Source organism: Vombatus ursinus, unplaced genomic scaffold (genome assembly GCF_900497805.2).
Source record: "Vombatus ursinus unplaced genomic scaffold, bare-nosed wombat genome assembly UNPS02014945.1, whole genome shotgun sequence".
NCBI classification, from domain to species: domain Eukaryota; kingdom Metazoa; phylum Chordata; class Mammalia; order Diprotodontia; family Vombatidae; genus Vombatus; species Vombatus ursinus.
Genome location: NW_020954723.1, coordinates 2,095,864 through 2,116,047, shown reverse-complemented (window position 1 = coordinate 2,116,047; position 20,184 = coordinate 2,095,864). Strand labels below are relative to the sequence as shown.

Below are 20,184 nucleotides of genomic sequence, written 5' to 3'. Positions count from 1 at the left end.
TCATTATTAGGATGATGGGGAGTGTCTTCCTTCCATACAGCCACCATCTGTCACTGATGGAATGGGGCGGGGGAAGGGAGACTCTTTGTGCTCCTTCTATCTATTGCCTTTACTAAACCTCTTAATGCTGGTTCACAGGGTCAGCTGCACCTGCTGTCACCATAAACTATAAGCATCAAGCTATTCATCCCTGACACTAGTGATATTTCAGGTTATCACACAGATTTAGCCAAATGGCAAATAATAGCAGTCTAGTAGTTACATAGTGCTTTAAGGTTTGCAAAGTATTTTACATATGTTATCTCATTTGAACCTCACAACAACCCTGTGAGGTAGTGACTGTTATTATCCCCATTTTACAGAGGAGAAAATGGAGATCAGAAGTTAAGTGACTTGTACAGGGTTACACAGCTAACCAATGGCTCTGGCAATTTTCAAATTCGGGTCTTGTCGACTCAAAGTCCAGCAGTAAGAACTATACCAGAGCTGCTCCAGATTTGAAAGGGAATCAGATCTTTCCTGACCCCATCCTTGGTCTACCCCCTACTCTCTACTTCCTCCCATCCCCAAAATCTCTCTGTAGAGTAAATCACAGAATGGCAGAGCCAGAAAGGTCCTTAGAGATCACTAGTTCAATCCTGCCGTTTTACACATGACCACTTCTTAGGGAAATGTAAGCTTCAGGTAGGAGTTGGACTTAAGGACTTCCAATTCTAACTCAAAGTCTTTCCTATTTGCTACTCCCTGACAGGTATTCTTCCATTAAGGGACAATGGCCTCCTGGCTATTCCACAAATAAGACACTTTTTCTCAGCTGGAGCATTTTCTTTCACTGTTCCCCAAGCTTGGAACATTCTCCCTTCTCATCTTCACCCACTGACTTCCCTGGCTTCCTTTAAGTCCCAGCTAAAATTCCATCTTTTAAAGGAAGACTTTCCGAGCCCCTCTTAATTCTGGTACCTTTTATCTGTCCATTATTTCCTATTTATTCTGCATATCGTTTGTTTGTATATATTTGTTGGCTTTGTTGTCTCCCCATTAGATTGTAAGTGTTATGAGGGCAGGGACTGTCTTTTGCCTCTTTTTGTATCCACAGTGCTTAGCACAATGCCTGGCACATAGCAGGTGCTTAATAAACGTTTATTGATTAATTGATTGATTATGAAACCATGGCTCAGAGAAGATGTCAACCTGCCCAAGGTTACACAGTTAGTAAATATGACAGAAGAGCAGGTAGGTGGCACAGTGGATAGAGTGTGCCAGGCCTGGAGTCAGGAAGACTCATCTTTCTGAGTTCAAATCTGGCCTCAGACACTTACTAACTGGATGACCCTGGGCAAGTCACTTAACCCTGTTTGCCTCAGCTTCCTCATCTATAAAAATAAGCTGGAGACAGATTGGCAAATATGACAGAAAAAGAAAATGATAAATATTGGAGAAGATGTGGGAAAATTGGAACACCGATGCCTTGTCGGTAGAGTTGTGAACTGATCCAACCATTCTGGAGAACAATTTGGAACTATGTCCAAAGGGCTATAAAACTGTGCATACCCTTTTATCCAACAATATCACTACTAGGTCTATGTCCCAAAGAGATAATAAAAAAGGGCAAAGACCCACAAGTACAAAAATATTGATAGCACGGGCAGCTAGGTGGTGCAGTGGATAGAGCACCAGCCCTGTAGTCAGGAGGACCTGAGTTCAAATCTGGCCTCAGACACTTCCTAGCTGTGTGACCCTGGGTAAGTCACTTAACCTTGATTGCCTTAAAAAAATATTTATAGCAGTTCTTTTTGTAGTGGCAAAGAACTGGAAATTGGGGGGATGTCCATCAGTTGGGAAATGACTGAACAACTTGTGGTATATGTGATATATGAATGAAATGGAATCTTATTGTTCTATAAGAAATGATGAATAGGTAAATTTTAGAAAAACCTGGAAAGACTTACATAAACTGATGCTGAGGAAGTGAACAGAACCAGGAGAACACTGTACACAGCAACAGCAACATTGTGTGATGGTTAGCTATGATAGACTTGACTCTTCTCAGCAATACAATGATCCAAGACGATTCCAAAAGACTGACATCCAGAGAAAGAACTATGGAGTCTGAATGCAAGTGGATGCATACTATTTTCACTTTGTTTTTTGTTTTTTCTTTCTCACGTTTTTTTCCCTTTTGTTTGGATTCCTCTTTCACAACATGACTAATGTGGAAATAAATATGTTTTTTAAAAAAATGAGCTGGAGAAGGAAATGACAAACCACTCCAGTATCTCTGCCAAGAAAACTCCAAATGGGGTCAAGAAGAGTCAGACACAACTGAAATGACTGAACAACAACAAAATAAGACAAAGCTGAGATTCAAACCTAGGTCTTCAAACTCTAAATCCAGTGGCTTTTATGTTATCCTCTATCCCAATCCTCAAACACCAGCTGTATGGAAAAACAATAGGCTTGACAATGGAGTACATGCAGGGGTGTGCTGGTAAATGTTTAACAATCAGCTGGGGGGGGAGTAGGCATGACATACTTTTGAATTTAATCTACATTTTCAACATTTTCTCCTTTATTCTTTTAAGTTTATACAATCAACAAAGCAGAATTTCCAAGCTGAAAATTTAAAAATTTACTCTAGCAAGATGGAACATGTTTAAATCTGACTTCTGACTGTATGTCTGTTTTATGAGGACCAGCTTAGCTAAATTGAGAGATGCTCATCACTAGGTTGACCACGGGATAAAAAATTTTATGGTCCCAGTGACTCTCAAAGATCACCTATTTATTAGGTTATAGAGGAGTTGCAATATTCACTGATGGATATAGTAGCCACACGAACAAAATTAAACACATCTATATGGCATTTCAAGTTTAACATAGCATTTTCCTAACAATTCTGTGATATTGGTAGTGCAAATACTATCATTCCCATTTTTGAGATGAAGAAACTGAGGCTTGGAGTGGTAAAGTGACCTGTCCAAGGTCACACAGCTAGGAAGCAACAGAGATTATCTCTCAAGAAGGAACAGAAGGATAACTCCAAGTAAAGAAATAAAGTTACCTAGAAGTGACATCCTTTCTTCTCTTTAAATAAATGCCAGGGTGTGAACTTGTTTTATACTTTGATACCTGTATTTCAAAATAATTGATTTCCTTTGTAATCCTATATATTTTATTGTATGAATCTAAAAACATGATTCTGGGGTAGCTAGGTGGTATAGTGGATAAAGCACCTGTCCTGGAGTCAGGAGGACCTGAGTTCAAATCTGACCTCAGATACTTACAAGCTGTGTGACCCCCACCAAGTCACTTAATCTTGATTGCCTAAAAAAGAAAGAAAGAGAAAGAGAGAGAGAGAAATAAGGAAGGAACAGAGGGAGAAAGGGAGGGAGGAAAGAAAAGAATAAAGAGAGAAAGAAAAATATGATTCTGAGAAAGGGTCTTTGGGCTTCACACCAGACCCACACAGGGGTCTGGGCCACATAAAAAGTTAAGAATACCCAGTGTAGTCAGAAAGCTTAGAGCAGTAAGAAGGGATCCACTAACATTTTGAGTTAGCTAATTTCATCTCTCTGTTTCAGTTATATTATCTCCCTCCCCCTCTCCTCTCTTTCTCCCTCTTCTCTCCTTCTTCCTCTCCCCCTCCTTCCCCCTCTCCCTGTCCCTCTCATCTCCTTCACCTCCTTCTCCTCTCTGGGGTTCTCTTAGAGAACAAAAGACAAAAACACAACAACCTAAAAAACAGATTCTGAGCTAGCTGATAAGAATAAAGTGAGCTATCAGGTAAATGACTGGGAAACATTCTGAGTGATAGAGAAAAGAAGGATGTCCTGGATCACTATTTCTCTGAGATGTCAAAGCAGAAGAGGCTTAGAAGAACAAGTCCCCATACACATAGCTAGGAGGTATCTGAGGCAGGATTCAAACCCAGGAAAATCTCATTCAAATTCTAGCACTCTATCCATCTGAAAGAGAAAAAACCTGATGGCCCCTAAGAATATCCACCATCCTTTAGAGTTGCAAGGCATTATAATACTATGGAAACAATAATGATCTTGGAGCCAGAAGAATTAAGCTCTAATCAAAGTGCTGACATTAAAATCACTGATTTTGAGTTGTTAGCTTAGTGACCAAACAAGTCACTACAATGCTTTCACCCTCAGTTTATTCATCTATAAAATGGGATATCAATACTCACAATACCTCTTTAACAGGGATTTTGTAAAGAAAGCATGTTATAAGCTCTAATGCACAAAATAAATATGGAATATAACTGGTATTAGAACTTCTACTACCACTACCACTACCACCTCCTGAATTCCTATATTCACTAACACCCATAATAACAAAAGAGTTTTTCTACTATATTTCAGTGTTTCCTTAGCATACCTAAGAAACACATAGCTGTCTCGTCAGTACTAATTGGGTAGACACAGAGATTCAAAGTCAAACTAGACTTTAAAAAACAAGTCACTAAGAGACTTAAGATAGGCAGTTCCACAGAGCCAGGTAAACCAGTCACAGTGGTGTGCGTGTACCATTAGAAAATTCACCTGGGCCCAAGACTGTGGATTTTAGTCGCTACTTATTTTTCTGAACCTTTATGCCTCTTGATACAGATCTCAGAGGCTAAATTAAGATATCCTATAGTTGCAGAATAGCAAATGCAAAGCACGTTGTACTAACAGCAAATACCAGAAGTTTTTTTTTTTTTTATGTTGATGCTAAAGGAATCAGAGGGTAAGGCCATTACATTTAGTAAATCTGTAGAGTGTATGCATATTTACCAATAACCTCCTCTAATCCTTCCCAAAACACATACTTAACCCCTAATCACTTGCGCAATTGGAACAAACAAGATTCCTGAAGGGATGCCCCAAATTACATTGACCAGAGCCTCTCAGATTTCCAACAAAACTGAAGGAAAGAAATAAATTCCCTTAAGTCTACAAAGAACAAAGAAGATGCAGGCAAGGGAAAAATATGATTGATGAAGAATTAACCTACACTTTCTAAAAGAGTAAACCAACCAGTACAGCTTGGCATGATACTAATGGCTTTTTTCAAGTTCCATGCTGAATTCTGAGATAAGAGCCTAATTCCTCCCCACCCACCAATGCCACCAAATGCCCCAAACAACAACCCTGACTATGGAGTTTTGTGGGCCTTGACATTATTGATCAATCAGATAAATAAAACTAAATAAAATTTAAAAAAATCTAAGTGACATCTTTTTAAAAATCAATCCAGCAGGACTTTTTAAGCAAAGCTTTGAATTTCTGCCCACTATTATATTACACTGCAGTACAACTTCTCTGAAGCTTAATGTTTTCTCAAATAGCAATTCTCAGATTCATCGGGCACTCAAAGGACAAAGTGAGAATTTTAGCTCTAAGTGTGAGAAGTCTCCTGGCTGAAAGAAAAGTAGCAGGATTCTCGCAGTTGCTGAAGAAGAATGGAACCACCCACAGGGTGATTTCATCTTTACAATAGCCTAGGTTCCTAAGCATAAATCTCATAATAATTATACCTTATATTTATAGCTTCCAATTATGCCTTAATTCCAGAGATCTTAAAACATCCAAAGGGCAAATTCTTAATTATTAAAATCCCCTTGGGAGGCACATATTACTATCTGACCTTTTAAATGGGACAACTGAGGCACAGGGAGGTCAGAGGACTTGTCCAACATCTCACCACCAAACAAAGGTGAAAGAGAGAGTAAAACATTTAAAACTCAGTTCTTCAACTATATATAACATTGATAACCAGAGGTGTCAGACAGAAGTCTCTCTCCTTGTCTCATCTGAAAACAAGGCATTGGGGTTTTATAAAGATCTCTGTGGCAATTTTCAATTGATCTCCCAAGAATTTGAAAAATGTAATTTCTCAGGTAACTCCACAAAAGTGTAAAGAAACCACTGGCATCCCGATAGAAAAAAGAGGAAAACTGCTTTTACTACTCATGAATTAAATTACTGCTTCATCTTCTAATTTCACTACTTTTCATATTTCTGATATTATCAGGGAATAAAAGAAAGTATCTCAACAATGCCAACATTAATAGGAAATAAATCTTCTAAAATGATTTTTGGACTTCAAATTCTGGATATAATCAAAGCAGTTGTATTCTAAAGAGGAAACCTGCGGGGGTCAACTCCCTGAAAAATGATCAACTCCCTCTTGACAAAGGAAACACATCATGGTCTTTTCTTCTGAATTGCATGGTGTAGTGGGTAGAGTGATGAACTTGGAATCAGAAAGCTCTTGGTTCAAATCTTACCTCAAAACTCTAGTAGCTGAGCAATGCTGGGTAAATCACTTACCCCTCCTGGCCTCAGTTTCTCATGTGTAAAATGAGGGGGTTGAACTAGACATCTTCCATGGTCCCTTCCAACTCTAATTCTATGATCCCATGATCCCACAGATTCAATTTGGAGATATCTACCTTCCAGTATTGTTCTGAGGAAAGTGTTATATATAAATGAATTTGAGAACAGAGAGCATAAATCCCAACAGAAGGGCATTCCCAATCTTGAATTCATCTAGCCAGGATCCCAAAGGAAAGAGTAACATGTTTTAGAAGCTCACCAAAAAGTTAATACCAGCTACATACAATGTACCATGTAAGTCAAAATTAACACTCATTTTGCTATTTCAACGTGTCAATTCTTACTGTTTTACAAAGTTACAGTATCTTCGGGTTATCTGCCAGATACTCTCCAGGTAGTTACGACAACACATAATATCTATAGGCTACTAAAATTGCCCAAGTATGCATTACTGGACACTTCAACTTCCTTAAAGTTACAAACACACAAGAATGGATTCATTCAACCAGCATTTATTAAATGCCTGTTATGTGCAAAGCTCCATGCTAGGTCCTAGGTGGTTTAGATAACATGCCTAGTCCCTGTTGGGAAGTATGTAAACAAATTCATAAATATCTATTTTAAATAATGATCCACAGAAAAAGAAATCTAAAGTAACAAAGAGAATTTGATAATACTATATGCATAATACAACATAACTACCAAATACCAATCATGTATGGTATGTGTTCCATTTCCATATGTGCTCTATTCTTCCCTGGTATCCAAACCACCCCACACTCACTCAGATAGACTGTTTTCTGCATGCAATTTCATCACAAATACGCTCAGAATCCATTCTAGCCATGGCTATCACTCGGTTCCATGTACTTCCTTCCACCCACCCTTCCACCAGACTCACTGTTGCTGGATTTGAGGTCCCGATGGATGATGGGGACAATTGCTTCGTCATGCAGGTAATTCATCCCCCTGGCAATCTGCACAGCCCAGTTCACTAATATGTCGGGAGGGATTCTTTTTCCTGATAACACTCGATTTAAGGACCCTCCACGTGCAAATTCCATGATCAAACAAAGATTGGGTTCTTTCAGGCAAACCCCTCTCAGAGCAATGATGTTCGGGTGCTTTAGCATGGCAAAGAGTTTGGCTTCCTGACGAACATTCTCTATTGTCTGGCTGATGTCCTCATCAGGGTCGTGGCGGGCAGCTTTCACAGCAACTTCTTCTCCAGCCCAAAAAGCTCGATACACTTTTCCAAAACCCCCAATGCCAATGATCTCCTCCAGGGTCAGCTCTGCAAAGTCAATCTCTAATACTGGGCAAGAAGAAGAAAGAGTACAGAGGCATTATGTCAAAACCATTCTGGAATAAATCATTTAAACATCAATACACAGAGACCACTGAATTTAATCATGGAAATCTGACATGGAGATTTTTACTGTGATTGGTCATTTTAACAAGTATCAACAAAGAGAAAAGGAGCAAGGGCAAGTCTAAAATTTAATACAAGAAATCACACGCCAGCAACAACCTGTGCTAATAACGCCATCTATTCAACACAGCCCTAGACTTCACAAGAACCACATTTCCGCACTGATTCTCCTTTAAAAACACAGTTTTTTTTCTGAGGCCATGACACCATCAGCTTCATTTTGGATGAATTATAATGGCTGTGCAGAGCTGAGAGCATGAACTAAAGTTGGTGGTTTCCATGTAAGCTCTACCCTCAAAGTGAGATTTTTTTTTTAAAGGGAAAAAATACACAGTAATTACACATAAAGGATGCACTCAGGCTTCAAACGAGACAAATTGGGGGTGGGAAAGGGAGGAGCAATAACATAGCTTATATTCATAAAAGCCAACAAACTTTTACTAATCATTTGCAAAATATTGTTCTACATGCTGGGGACATAACAAATTAAAAAAACAACTACTACTCTTGCCCTTAAGGAGATTCTTTTCTACTGGGCGGGGGGGAGAGGAAAGGAAGGGATACTACATGTAAATGGATGTATATACTGATAATTTTAGAAGGAGAGAGAAAGGACTAACAGTTAAGAGGTTGAGAAAAGGTTTTTCGCAGGAGATGGAAGCCAGGGATACTAAGAGGGGGAAGGGACAAGGAGAGAGGGCTCTTCAGGAATCAGTGACAGCCTGTGCAAAGAAAGAAAGGTGAGGGGTGTAACGTTGAGTTTGGGGATTGGCATGTAGTTGAAATATAAACTTTATGAATGGAAATAATGTGTAATATGCTTGAAAAGGTAAACTGGAGCCATACGACAACGAGCTTTAAATGTCAGACTGAAGAATGAAAGCATAGTATTTTTCACATTCCTTAATTTTTTGTGGGTTTTTTTGTCTTTGTCTCTTTTCACAACATGACTAACATGGAAATATGTTTTGCATGATTGCACATGTATAACCTATATCAAATTGGTTACCATCTCAGGGAGAGGGGAGATGAGGGAAGGAGGGAAGAAATGTGGAGCTCAAAATTTTAAAAAGGTTAAAAATTGTCTTTACATGTAATTGGGGAAAAAAATTTTTTTTAATTTTCTCAACAAATATATAAATAAATATCAAGCTGAGGAGTGTATATTTTATCCAAGAGGCAATAGAAAGGTACTGCACAGGTAAGCAACATGGTCAGACACGAATTTAGGAAAGACCACAAGAAAGAGAAAAGAAAGAATGGAAGCCCAAGAGACAACTAGGAAGGTGTTTGTAACAGTTCCCTAGAGTGGCGATGAGGGCCTGAGCTATCATGATAGCTCAGAAACAGATGTGAGATGCTGTTGTGAAAGTAGGACTGGCAAGATTTGACAACTGGGCATTGAGGGTAAAGAGAGGGAAGAGTTGAGGAAGATTCTGAGGCATCTGAAAGGATGGTGATGTCCTCGATAGAAACAGGAAAATCTGGAAAAGAAATGAATCTGAGGTAGGGTGAGGGAATGGGTAGGTAATGGTGATAGAGGTTAGATCTATGATTTCATTGATGTAGGGAAATCGCAAATGAGGACACTCCCTCTACCAAAGCAGATCTACCATTCATAGTCTAAAGAGTTGATTCTATCATTAAAGGGTTAAATGACTTGACCAGGGACAGATAGGCAATAGGTGTCAGAAGCAGAATTGAACCTAAGACTTCTTGAATCCAAGGCAAACTCTTTATCCACTACATTGAAAGGGAGGCAGTAATGAGTTCTGTTTAAGACATATTGAGTGTCAAACCAATCAATATATCAACAAGCATTTTGTAGGCACTGGAGATATAAAGGCAAAAGCAAAACTCTCAAGGAGTTTAGATTTTGCCAAGGAAAACAACATGTACATATAAATAAGTGCATACAACCATGATGATGATGATGATGATGATGATGACGATGATGACACTAACACATTTCTAACGATTTAAACTTTATAAAACATGGGAGATAACACCTGAACAATGTCTTGAAGAAGCTAGGGAATCTAAGAGGGGGAGGCAAGGAGAGAGGGCCTACCTGTTTTGTTTCATTTGAGCCTCACTTAATACAAGTCCTTGTAAAACAGTGTGCTCAATATCTCTCTCCCCATATACACGCATATACATAAATATTCATATATACATGTGTGCATATATACACATATACACATATGCACACATGTGCACATATACAAATATACATATACATATACATATACATGCATACATACATACAGATATCCTAAGAGCCACAGATGGCTTTTAAATCTAGCTCATGTTCCTCCATGGTGGGTTTGTGGACAATCAAATGAATGGAATCAGCATAATTTTCTTGCTCTGTTGCTGCCTAGGCAGTTCTTCTCTCTTAGTGAGTGGCTGATGTGATTATTTACCAAGCTGCTGCAAAGCAATGGTGTTACACAGCTGGTAGTTGAAGGGGCCAACTAAAACTTTAATACACAATCTTATATATATTACACAACATTTATGTCTAAGAGAATCACAAGGAAATGGAATAATACAAAGGAACTTCTACTTAATTATAAAAAGTCCTGACTTATTGCTTGCCCTCATAGAGTTGAATTTGTTAATTTTGTGGTCCCCAGGATAATTAATGAGTTTATAGATTTAGAACAGAAAAGGACTTTGCCTCTAGGTGGCATAGTGGATAGGGCCTAAGATTTGGAACCAGGAACAAAGACCTGAATTAAAATTTACCTTAGATAGTTACTAGTTGAGTGATCCTAGGCAAGTTACCAAATCTCTCCTTATCTACAAACTGGGGACAACAACAGCACTTATCTCACAGGGCTCTTGAGGAGATCAAATGAAAAGCAGCATGGCATTATGGATAGTCAGGAAGATCTGGTTTCAACTTCTGCTTCTGACACATCCTTATTGTGTGACCCTGGACAAGTCACTTAATCTCTCTGACTGAATATTCTCATCAGTAAAATGGGAATAATACCTGCAGTACCTAACTTACAGAGTTGTTGTGAGGTTCAATGAAACTGTATAAAATACTTTGCAAACTGTCATATGTACATATGTAAATATATACATGCACACATGTATATATCATATATTGATAAAATCACCACCACCACTATTATCTTCTTCTTCTTCTTCACAGTAACCCTATTATCTCTAAAAAGATTTGTAAATAAAATGCTGGCACAATAAAACTCATATAGGGAAATCTGAGGTGAGAGTCATATTTGCCATGCACTACACAGAAAGTCAAAGGTTAAGAAAAGAACAATCGTTCGCTTTTCCATTATGCTTTACAGTTTATAAAATACCGTCAGGATAGTGTAAAGAACATTGTATTTGGAGTCAGAAAACCTGGGTTTGAGTCCTAACTCTGACACTTAGCACCTTGGTGAACTTCTGGGAGTCACTTGACATTTCTCAGTCTCAATTTCCTTGGAAATAAAAGAAGTGAATTGGATCAGATGATCTTACAGGTCCCTTCGAGTTCTAAATCTATGCTCTTCCTAGTCATCCTAGAAGTTTCCTATATTAGAAAATCAGTGAAGTCAACTCTGCAAGGACAACCAATAAATAGATTGAGACTTACAAAAATAAATGCAAAGATCAGATACAAAATCTCTTGAAAAAACTTAAGGATAAAATTCAAAATTATTCCTGGACCACTTAACAGATGACCTACATATCTACATTATTCCCTTCCGGTCAATCTCTCAGTCAGGTCTTTAGTGTTCATTTGGGACCATCTTCTCTTTTGTTCCAAATGCTAATGATTTTCAAAGATTGTTTATAAATCATTTTCCTTGTTTAAGGTATAGCTCTTATGTCCTACCATTGCTTTCCTTTCATCTTCATTTTGCCATACAATTGGCAGTTTATGCAAAAACCACTCTTAAAATAAAGTTGGGTGACATTTTCCGCATTTAGCAAAGATAGTATGCCTTGTAGAAAAAAGAGATGAATGCTTAAAAGTTCCTAACCGTATTAAGAAAAAAAAAAAAGGAAAAGACACCTATTGGCCTTTTCTTAATCCTTACTGACTAAGCACATTATAAATTCATGTTATCTAGCTTCAACTGGCCCTCACTACAGAAAGACAGGCTTTTTATTCCTTCCTAATTGAGCCCCTATCTCACTCCCCACAGAAGTTATTCCAAATCTTCTCTCCTCGGACCTCCCACACCTAGCCTTGCCCCTTCTCTCAGCTGAGGACTATGACTCTTACTTTACTGAGAAAACTGAGGCCATTCTACATAAGTTCCCTCTTCTCAAAACCCCTTGATATCATCCTCTACTCTCTCTTCCATTCCTCAAGTCCAATGTGAAGTGGGCTTCCAACTTTCCCACATGTGCATTTGATCTCATGTCTTCTCATCTTCTTCAACATAATGCAACCTCATTCATTATTTCTCTGTTAAATCTTCAACCTTTTACAATCTACTGATTATTTCTCTACTGTCCTCAAACATGCACACATCTCCCCCATCCTTAAACAACCTTCACTAGACTCTACCATCTGTTTAAACTATAGTTCTATATCTCTCCTTTTCTAAGCCAACCCTAGAAAAAGTTATCTAGACTCCCAGCTTCCATTTTTTACTCACTCCTTAACCCTTTGCAGTCTGGGTTCTAACATCTTCATTCAACTGGAAACTGTTGTCTTTAGATTTACCAACAATCATTAATGCCCTGTTCGAGGAGTTGTGAACTGATTCAACCATTCTGTAGGGCAATTTGGAATTGTGCCCAAAGGACTATAAAAACATGCATACCCTAGCAATACCACTATTACGTCCATATCCCAAAAGAGATTAAAAAAACAAAAAGTAAAAGGACCTATATGTACAAAAATATTTATAGCAGCTCCTTTCTAGGGGCAAAGAATTGGAAACTGAGGGAATGCCTATCAATTAGGGAATGGAGGAACAAGTTGTGGTAAGTGATTATGACATAATAATATTGTACCATAAGAAATCATGAGCAAGATGCTCTCAGAAAAACCAGAAAAAATTTGCATGGGCTGATGCAAAGTGAAATGTACTGTGTACAAAGTAACAGCAATATTGTAAGATGATCAGCTGTGAACGACTTAGCTATTCTCAGCAATGCAATGATCCAAGACAACTCTGAAGGATTTATGACGAAAAATACTATCCATCCCCAGAGAAAGAACTTTGGAGTCAGATCACTCAGAATCATATCTGGCCTCTGACACTTACTACCTGTGTAGAGAAGTAATTTAACTTTCCTGGGTCTCAGGTCCATCATCTGTAAAATGAAAGATCTGGACTAGATGACTTCTGAGGACCCTTTCAGCTCCTAATCTACAGCCTGATGATACTGAACTCATGGTTCTGAAGGAACAGCTCCTCTGGTTCCATCACTGGAAGGAAAAGAAAGACGGCCACATGGGAAAATATGGTAATGACCTCTTTGGTTACAACATAAAACCTTAGTTTCTGGTTTCATACTTTATCAAACAGTATATATAACCTGTATTAGCTTTGAGACTGATGTCTTGGTAAAAGACGAGAGCTATATAGAAAATAATAATACTGATGAATGACTTTTCTGAGAAGACACTACCCTGGTGTTTCTTTTTCTTGGGGACTATGGCTTATTCATCTGTGAAACTAACCTTTATTCTCTGCTCCTGTAAAAGTTTAGTGCTGGTTTTAAACAGGAATCAGGTCATGAAGTTTTCAGTACAAGCTGCAGCTCAGTAACCTTTCATAAAACAAAAACCATATTTGTTCCACTTCAGGGTCACCCCTCAGATCATGTGCAATAATATAAGCACATTTCTGCATGCTCAGAGCAAGTGAGCTGCAGATTCTCCAGAATTTTCCTGTTCTACAAAGAAATGGCTAAGGATGCTCATAAGTAATGAAAGTGTAAATTACTAAATAAACATGATATATGCTCTGTGTGAAAGAAAAATAAAAGCACTTCTTGACAGAAAAAAAAAATTTAGCCCACCAGACTATACCACCCAATAAAATACAATATAAACAAAGGGTTGTTTTTTTTTACCCTTAAGAATGAGAAAGGGGCCAGCTAGGTGGCGCAGTGGATAGACAGAGCTCCAGCCTTGGAGTCAGGAGGACCTGAGTTCAAATCCGGCCTCAGACACATAACACTTACTAGCTGTGTGACCCTGGGCAAGTCACTTAGCCCCACTGCCTAGCCAAAAAAAAAAAAAAAAAAGAATGAGAAAGAACATTGAAAAGCTCCTGAGTTATATATGTCAACCTTATTGGGAGCCAAACTCTATCACTTATGCTAACTACAATTAAAATAAAAGTTTATCCTATTATATATGAAGTAATTGATGTGGGCATACTCCATAAAGTTAAAAGTGATATACTGGTGTAAGATGATATTATCAATAGCCTCCTAATTATCAGCAATAGCTCCCTAAAAATTGATCTTTCTACCTCTAGTGTCTTCTCTCTCCAAACCATCTTTACACATCTGCTAAATATTCTTAAAATTCAGATTTGATCATGTAACACCCCTACTCAATAAACCTCAATGTCTCCCTATTGTTTCTGGAAAAAATATAAAATTCCTCAGTCAAGTACACAAAACCCTCCTTATCCAGTGTTATTTCATATTATTCCCCTCTCCAGATTCTCCTTCAGTCAAACTGCCCTGCTAGCTAGCTGTTTCCTACACATGATATGTACATATATACATGTTTCCCATATATATTTCATCCCCTCCCTCTGTGCATTTGCACAAGTGGCTCCCATGGCCGGACTGCCATTCCTCCTCACCTCAGTCTCTCACAACCCCTGCTTTCCTTCAAAGCACAGTTTAGTTGCCACACAAGACCTTTCCTCATCTCTCTGGTCATAAGTACTCTCTCCTTCTTGAAATTATTTGTATTAGTTTATGTATACTTTGTATTTAATCATACCCATGTTGTATCCCCTAGTCAAACATAAGCCCCTTAAGGGCAAGAACTGTTGTTTTTTTGTCTTTCTATCTCGAGGAACTGACACAGTGCTTTTGCAGGAAGTAGGTATTGAACAGATGTTTGCTGAATTGAATTTTTTGGTGGAACAAAACTAGGGGAATTCTTGTCATCCATATTTGAATAGAGTTTAATGATGAGAAAATTTCATTTTAAAACACCAACATTTAAAACTAAAATATATAGTCCTTCACATCACGTTCTTTAAGATCCTATATACGATGTTTGTAGAGCTCAATCACAAAACACCCAGAAGAAATCCTGAGGGGCTGGGTAGATAGTTCAAGGAAAGAATTATTAGTAGTTCTATCCCACTCCAGGTCTCTGGTGACAAAGATGCCCATTTTTATTTTCTATATAATACTAAATGTATATAATTTTATATAACACTAAAAGTATAATGCTAAATACTAAATAAATACTAAATACCACCTAGACAGCTGGTGGAACTGATAACGTCTAAAAGACAAAAAGTACACTTGCTGGCAATCTCCAGAACTAGGATAAGGACCAAAGAAAAGAATTCACAGGGATCTTGTCTGGTACTAGATGACTTTAGTCTCCAAAAGGTATCACTTCCATCCAGCAACATTACTCAAGGTCCATTGAACAAAGTCAGTTCTTTCCACCTTTGTGAATGTTATGAGAATTATTCTATTTCCTGTCTTTCCTTCACTACTGAAGCTCAATCAGTTCTACCCTGGGGGAATCTTATAAGACCCAAATTTGACTTTTCTTAGTAGAGGAAAAGCTCTTTTCTAAAATGGGACAATGTCAATCTACATGGTTCATAGAGCTCAGGATCATTTTTATCTTCATATACACCCAGTCCAGACCACTGCAACATATTTCAGAAGCCATGGAATGGAAGACACTGAGGAAAAGTGAACTTTTCAGTATCTACTAAATACTCAATTCAACATACTTTTATCAAGAGCTTATGTGCAATCCAATTAGATAAACTGCTATGAGTCAGGCATTATGTTGGGTGCTAAGTTCTCTCAACCCTAATTTTAGGTGGACCCAATGAATAAAGATCAAAGGCTTCATTGGCAGAAAACATCAGACTCTGACTTAACTTAGTCACTAAAATGACCAGGGTCATCCAACATGCCCATTCACCTCTTTCTCTGCCATACTACCATATTTGCCACTAACTACATCTGAGAGCACTCAGCTGAATTTTTAGACTTTTAGTTCGATGGACTTAGTACCTGGACATCATTCACAAGAGTTCTTTTCAGAATCCAAAAATTATAAAGATCAACATGTAGCCATATGCAGTTTTAAATTCAATAAAGCAATGGAAAGCATGGTTAGAACTGTGGAGGATCCCAAATTGGGGGCAAAAAGAAGAAGAGAAAGAAAGATTTCTGGTTTTGTTCTAAACTACTTTTGTGGAAATAAGTTACAAGTCAAGAGCAGAGAGTAGTTTCACAATAGAGATTAAGTTAAACACTGAATTTTTAAGTACTGAAAACAACATTCTTGCTAAGAACCTGTGTTTTCCTTTTATTTTAAAGGTCAACTGGGATATGAAATATGGCATAAATGTTAGTAAGAAGTAAAAATATTCAATACTTGGTATCATAGGTTTAGAACTTGAAGGTACTTTAAATGTCATCCAATCCAACTCCGTCATTTTTTTCTTTACAAATAAGGAAGCTGATGGCCCAGAAGATTAAGTGACTTGCCCAAAACCGCCAAGGTAATAAGTACCAGAGGTGATATTTGAAGCCGGGTCCTCTTACTATCTTTCCAAGAAAGTCTAAGCATACAAAGGAGCATTTCAGATTTTTAAAAATCTTGTCATTTTTTGCTTTCTGCTTGCTTTTTTTAGCATTGACTGATTCCTGTGGTAATTTATGTCCTTGGAGTTTGATGAGATTTACTTATCAGATGTGGGTAAGGATTGAGGATCATTGAGAGATTCAAGACAGTGACAAAAATACTATTGATCATGATCTGTCATAGTTAAAAACTAGTTTTAAGACCACTGTAGGAAGAGAGAGCAAGAAATATTTCTAAAGGTTCTTTAAACAACAGGTTAAAAAAAAAAACAAACAGCAGGTGAGTTAAAGAACTGGAATTTAAGCAGTGAACTTTGTACTTCAGATACCTTTTCCCTCTCCCAACTCACCACTTCTTGGGACATCATTCACCCAGTGAGGCCCCTAACCATAAGCTTCCTTGGTGTAGAGATGAGCCAAGAAAACTATACAATATTTCACAGAAATTTCAGCTTTGAGGAAATCTGGGGTTCAATGAACTTTTCAACCCAGCCCTGTCTTGGACTCCCCAATCTTCCTTTCAGCAAAGCCTATGCAGGGTGGGGGAGGAGTGGAGGGTTAGTGGATCTGATGACTAAGATCCTCACAGTATTGATGTAATGAAAAGAGCACTGGCTCTGTTAGTAGCTGTGTGACCTTAGGCAAGTCACTTTTCACGGATCCTTAGTATCTGTAAAAGGAGTGGGGTAACAGATAACCTGTTAACGTTGCTCTTAGAAATACCCAGTCGTTATGAGCCTACTATTACCCGCCTGCACAGTAAAGGGTGAAGGGGCTCCCTGAGCTAGGACTTGACTTCGTGAGGGTAAGTCACAGTAGACGGTAGTCCCATCAAAACTGAAAAGGCCCAAAGCCTAGGATTCGAGGATCGGCCTGCGCACCGTAGATCTTATCTATGGCACTACCAAGCCCCTGCACCCGGCGCAAGCGCGCACCAGCTGCCCGCTTTCCCATGGGTACCCCCCCCCAGCAACTTTCCTGCCCCAGTTCCCCCACTTGAGCCAGGCCCCTCCCCTCTGCACCTCCTGGCCCGCCTTGCCCTTACAGTGGATGGCTGGGTAGCAGCTGGGGTCTTCCCCACCGGGCTGGCAGCGGCTGGAGAAGGCGCTCCGAGGGGTCACGTAGTTGCTGGGGAAGATGCCCACCCGCTGATTGAGCTGCCCAGTCCACCAGCCCTCGTCGCCGGACACCTGCGAGTCCTTGGACAGCACTTGCACCACATCGCCCAGCCGCAGGGTCAGCTCGTCCTCTCCCGCAGCCTCGTAGTCGAACACCGCGGTCCAGAAGGGCAGTGGTGGCTCGGCGCCCAGCTCCTCTGCTGCTGCCACTGCCACTGCCGCTGCCGCCGCCGCCGCCGCCCCCTCCTCCTCTTCCTCCTCCTCCTCCTCCTCGCCCCCGGCCCCGGCTCCATCCTCCCCGGGCGGGGCGGCAGCAGCAGCGCTCGCCAGGCAGCCGAGAAGCGCGCGGGAGGGATCCATGGAGCGGGAGATCCATGGAGCGCAGGAGCCGCCGCTGCCTATTGTTCATGCGGCTCCGCAGAAGCTGGGGGACCCCTCCCCCGAAGGCAGCGGCGGCTGCAGGTAGGGTGGAAGGTGGCGGAATAGGGGAGGACCGGGGGCCGGGGTAGGGGATGTGGAGCGAGAAGCCCTCGAGGTGTCCCGGCCCGAAGAACCCTCAGTGGAGCATGGGGGCCGGGCCGGATCCCCCCCTTCCCTCCTGTTCTACCTCCACCACACAGGGGTGGTGGGGTGGGAGGGGTACGGGGTTGGGGATAACCCGTTCATGAAGCCAGCGTTCCCAGGTCTGCTGCCCAGAGCCGCTCCCGGCGCCTCCGTCCTCTCTTCTCCCTACTCCCCTCCCCACCCCTTTCGTCCTGTCTTCCTAGCCTAGGCTGCACGCCCAGGACCACCTGACACCCGCTCCGCCCCGCCCAACCCTGCGGACTAACTGGGGCGGGGATGGAGGACCGGGTGGCGGGCGGGGACTCCTGCCCCACCCCCAACCCCTGGGTTTTGCCAGCTTCCCTCGCCATTGGCCATGGAGATCCTGGGTCCACAGGTTACCCTAGTTCTGATTGGACATATCCTTCCCCCCCCCACTACCCTCCCCTCAACTGCTCCCCTCCCATCTACTCTCCATCCCTAATGACAAGCACGCCTCCTCCGCAGGAGAGTCTCCGCCCCCCCGCCCCCCTCCCGCTCTGGTTTCTCATTCTCAAACCCATGGATCAACCCTTTCCTCTAGCCCATTGGCCGGTGGCAGATTCAACCATTGGTGAGGAGCACCTGTCGATTAACCGTGAACGTACTGTCTTCCTCAAGTGAGGAGAACTCAAATTTCATTGGATAGGCTAGGAGAGAAGGGTGTGTTCTGATAGGTAATAATCCACCCTCCATTCAGATTTAGTAAGAAACCTGAAGGAAAGAGCTGTTTCTTTGTTTGCAAGCAATTGAAGCAGAACCTTTCTTGAACCTCACCTAAAGCTTTGGCTTTCTCGAGATGCGCTAGGCAAGGGTTCCACTCCACGTGGGAAGACTCTTTTCCTCCATACCATTTTTGCATTTGGATTTACTTCCTCCTCTCCTCAGACTTTCAACGCTTGCTGTATGATGAGGGTAAAAATAATCTACATTTGTCTAACATTTTTTTATACGTTACCTTGTCTCTATAACTTTCTCATCTGCAGACCAGCCCTTGGTGCTTGGTAGGCAGAGTTTCTTAACCTTTTTGGTGTCATGGACCCCTTTGGCAGTCTGGTGAAGCCTATAGACCTCTTCTCAGAATAATCATTTTAAATGGAGAAAAGAAAATACTCGGGCTTACAAAGGACACCAATTAGGATGAATTCTACTACAACCCTGCTGAAATCCTCCATTCCTTAAATCTTTGGGTTTTTTTTTCTGTTTCCTGTTCTCTGTGGGACTTATTTCTTGGATTATTGCTGAACAGCCAAGTTTCATCATTTTAATGGTTATCATTTGGTTGGTCTACAAAGTAATATCTGCCAATACCTATTTGAATTTTTAGTAGTGGAGGAAGAATCATAAAATCATGGGAATTTGGAATTAGAACAGTCCTCAGATCAACTATTTCAATTCAGCTTAATTTGACACACATATATTAGTTAGGGACTGGGATACAAAGATGAAAAATATCGTAGTCCATGCCTCAGAAATCTAAAACCTAATACACAGGAATTATAAGTTATGTACATCTAACATTAAGAACTGGTGCACTGTCCCTAGTCAGCCAGTCAGTCAATAAGCATGTAACAAACACTTACTATGTCCCAAGAATTGTGCTAAGTCCTGGGAGTACAAAGGAAGGCAAAAGTACAGTCCCTGCCTTCCAGGAGTTCACACTGTAATTCCAGAGTCAACATGTACAACATACATACAGTACAAATAGAGGGTTGTCTCATAGGGAAACCACTAGTAGTGCAGTATAGGGGGACGATGATCAGGAAAGGCCTCCTGTTGTTGTCCAATTATTTCTGACTCTTCATGACCCCATTTGGGGTTTTCTTGGCAAAGATACTGGAGTGATTTGCCGTTTCCTTCTCCAGCTCATTTTACAGATGAGGAAACTGAGGCAAATAGGGTTAAGTGACTTGTCCAGGGTCACACA

The 20,184-nt window shown here is 40.3% G+C and overlaps 1 protein-coding gene across 2 annotated transcripts in view; it reads right to left on the bottom strand.

Moving 5' to 3' along the window:
- Positions 1-18,035, bottom strand: part of LOC114030196 (mitogen-activated protein kinase kinase kinase 9) — a 113,780-nt gene extending 95,745 nt beyond the window's left edge. For both annotated transcript variants that reach the window (XM_027844977.1, XM_027844978.1), the window contains exons 1-2: positions 17,603-18,035; positions 7,234-7,647 (exon numbers count right to left, since the gene is read on the bottom strand). In XM_027844977.1, the coding sequence (XP_027700778.1) occupies positions 7,234-7,647; positions 17,603-18,035 (847 nt within the window). The remainder of the gene's footprint in view (positions 1-7,233; positions 7,648-17,602) is intronic.
- Positions 18,036-20,184: the final 2,149 nt, after the last annotated feature.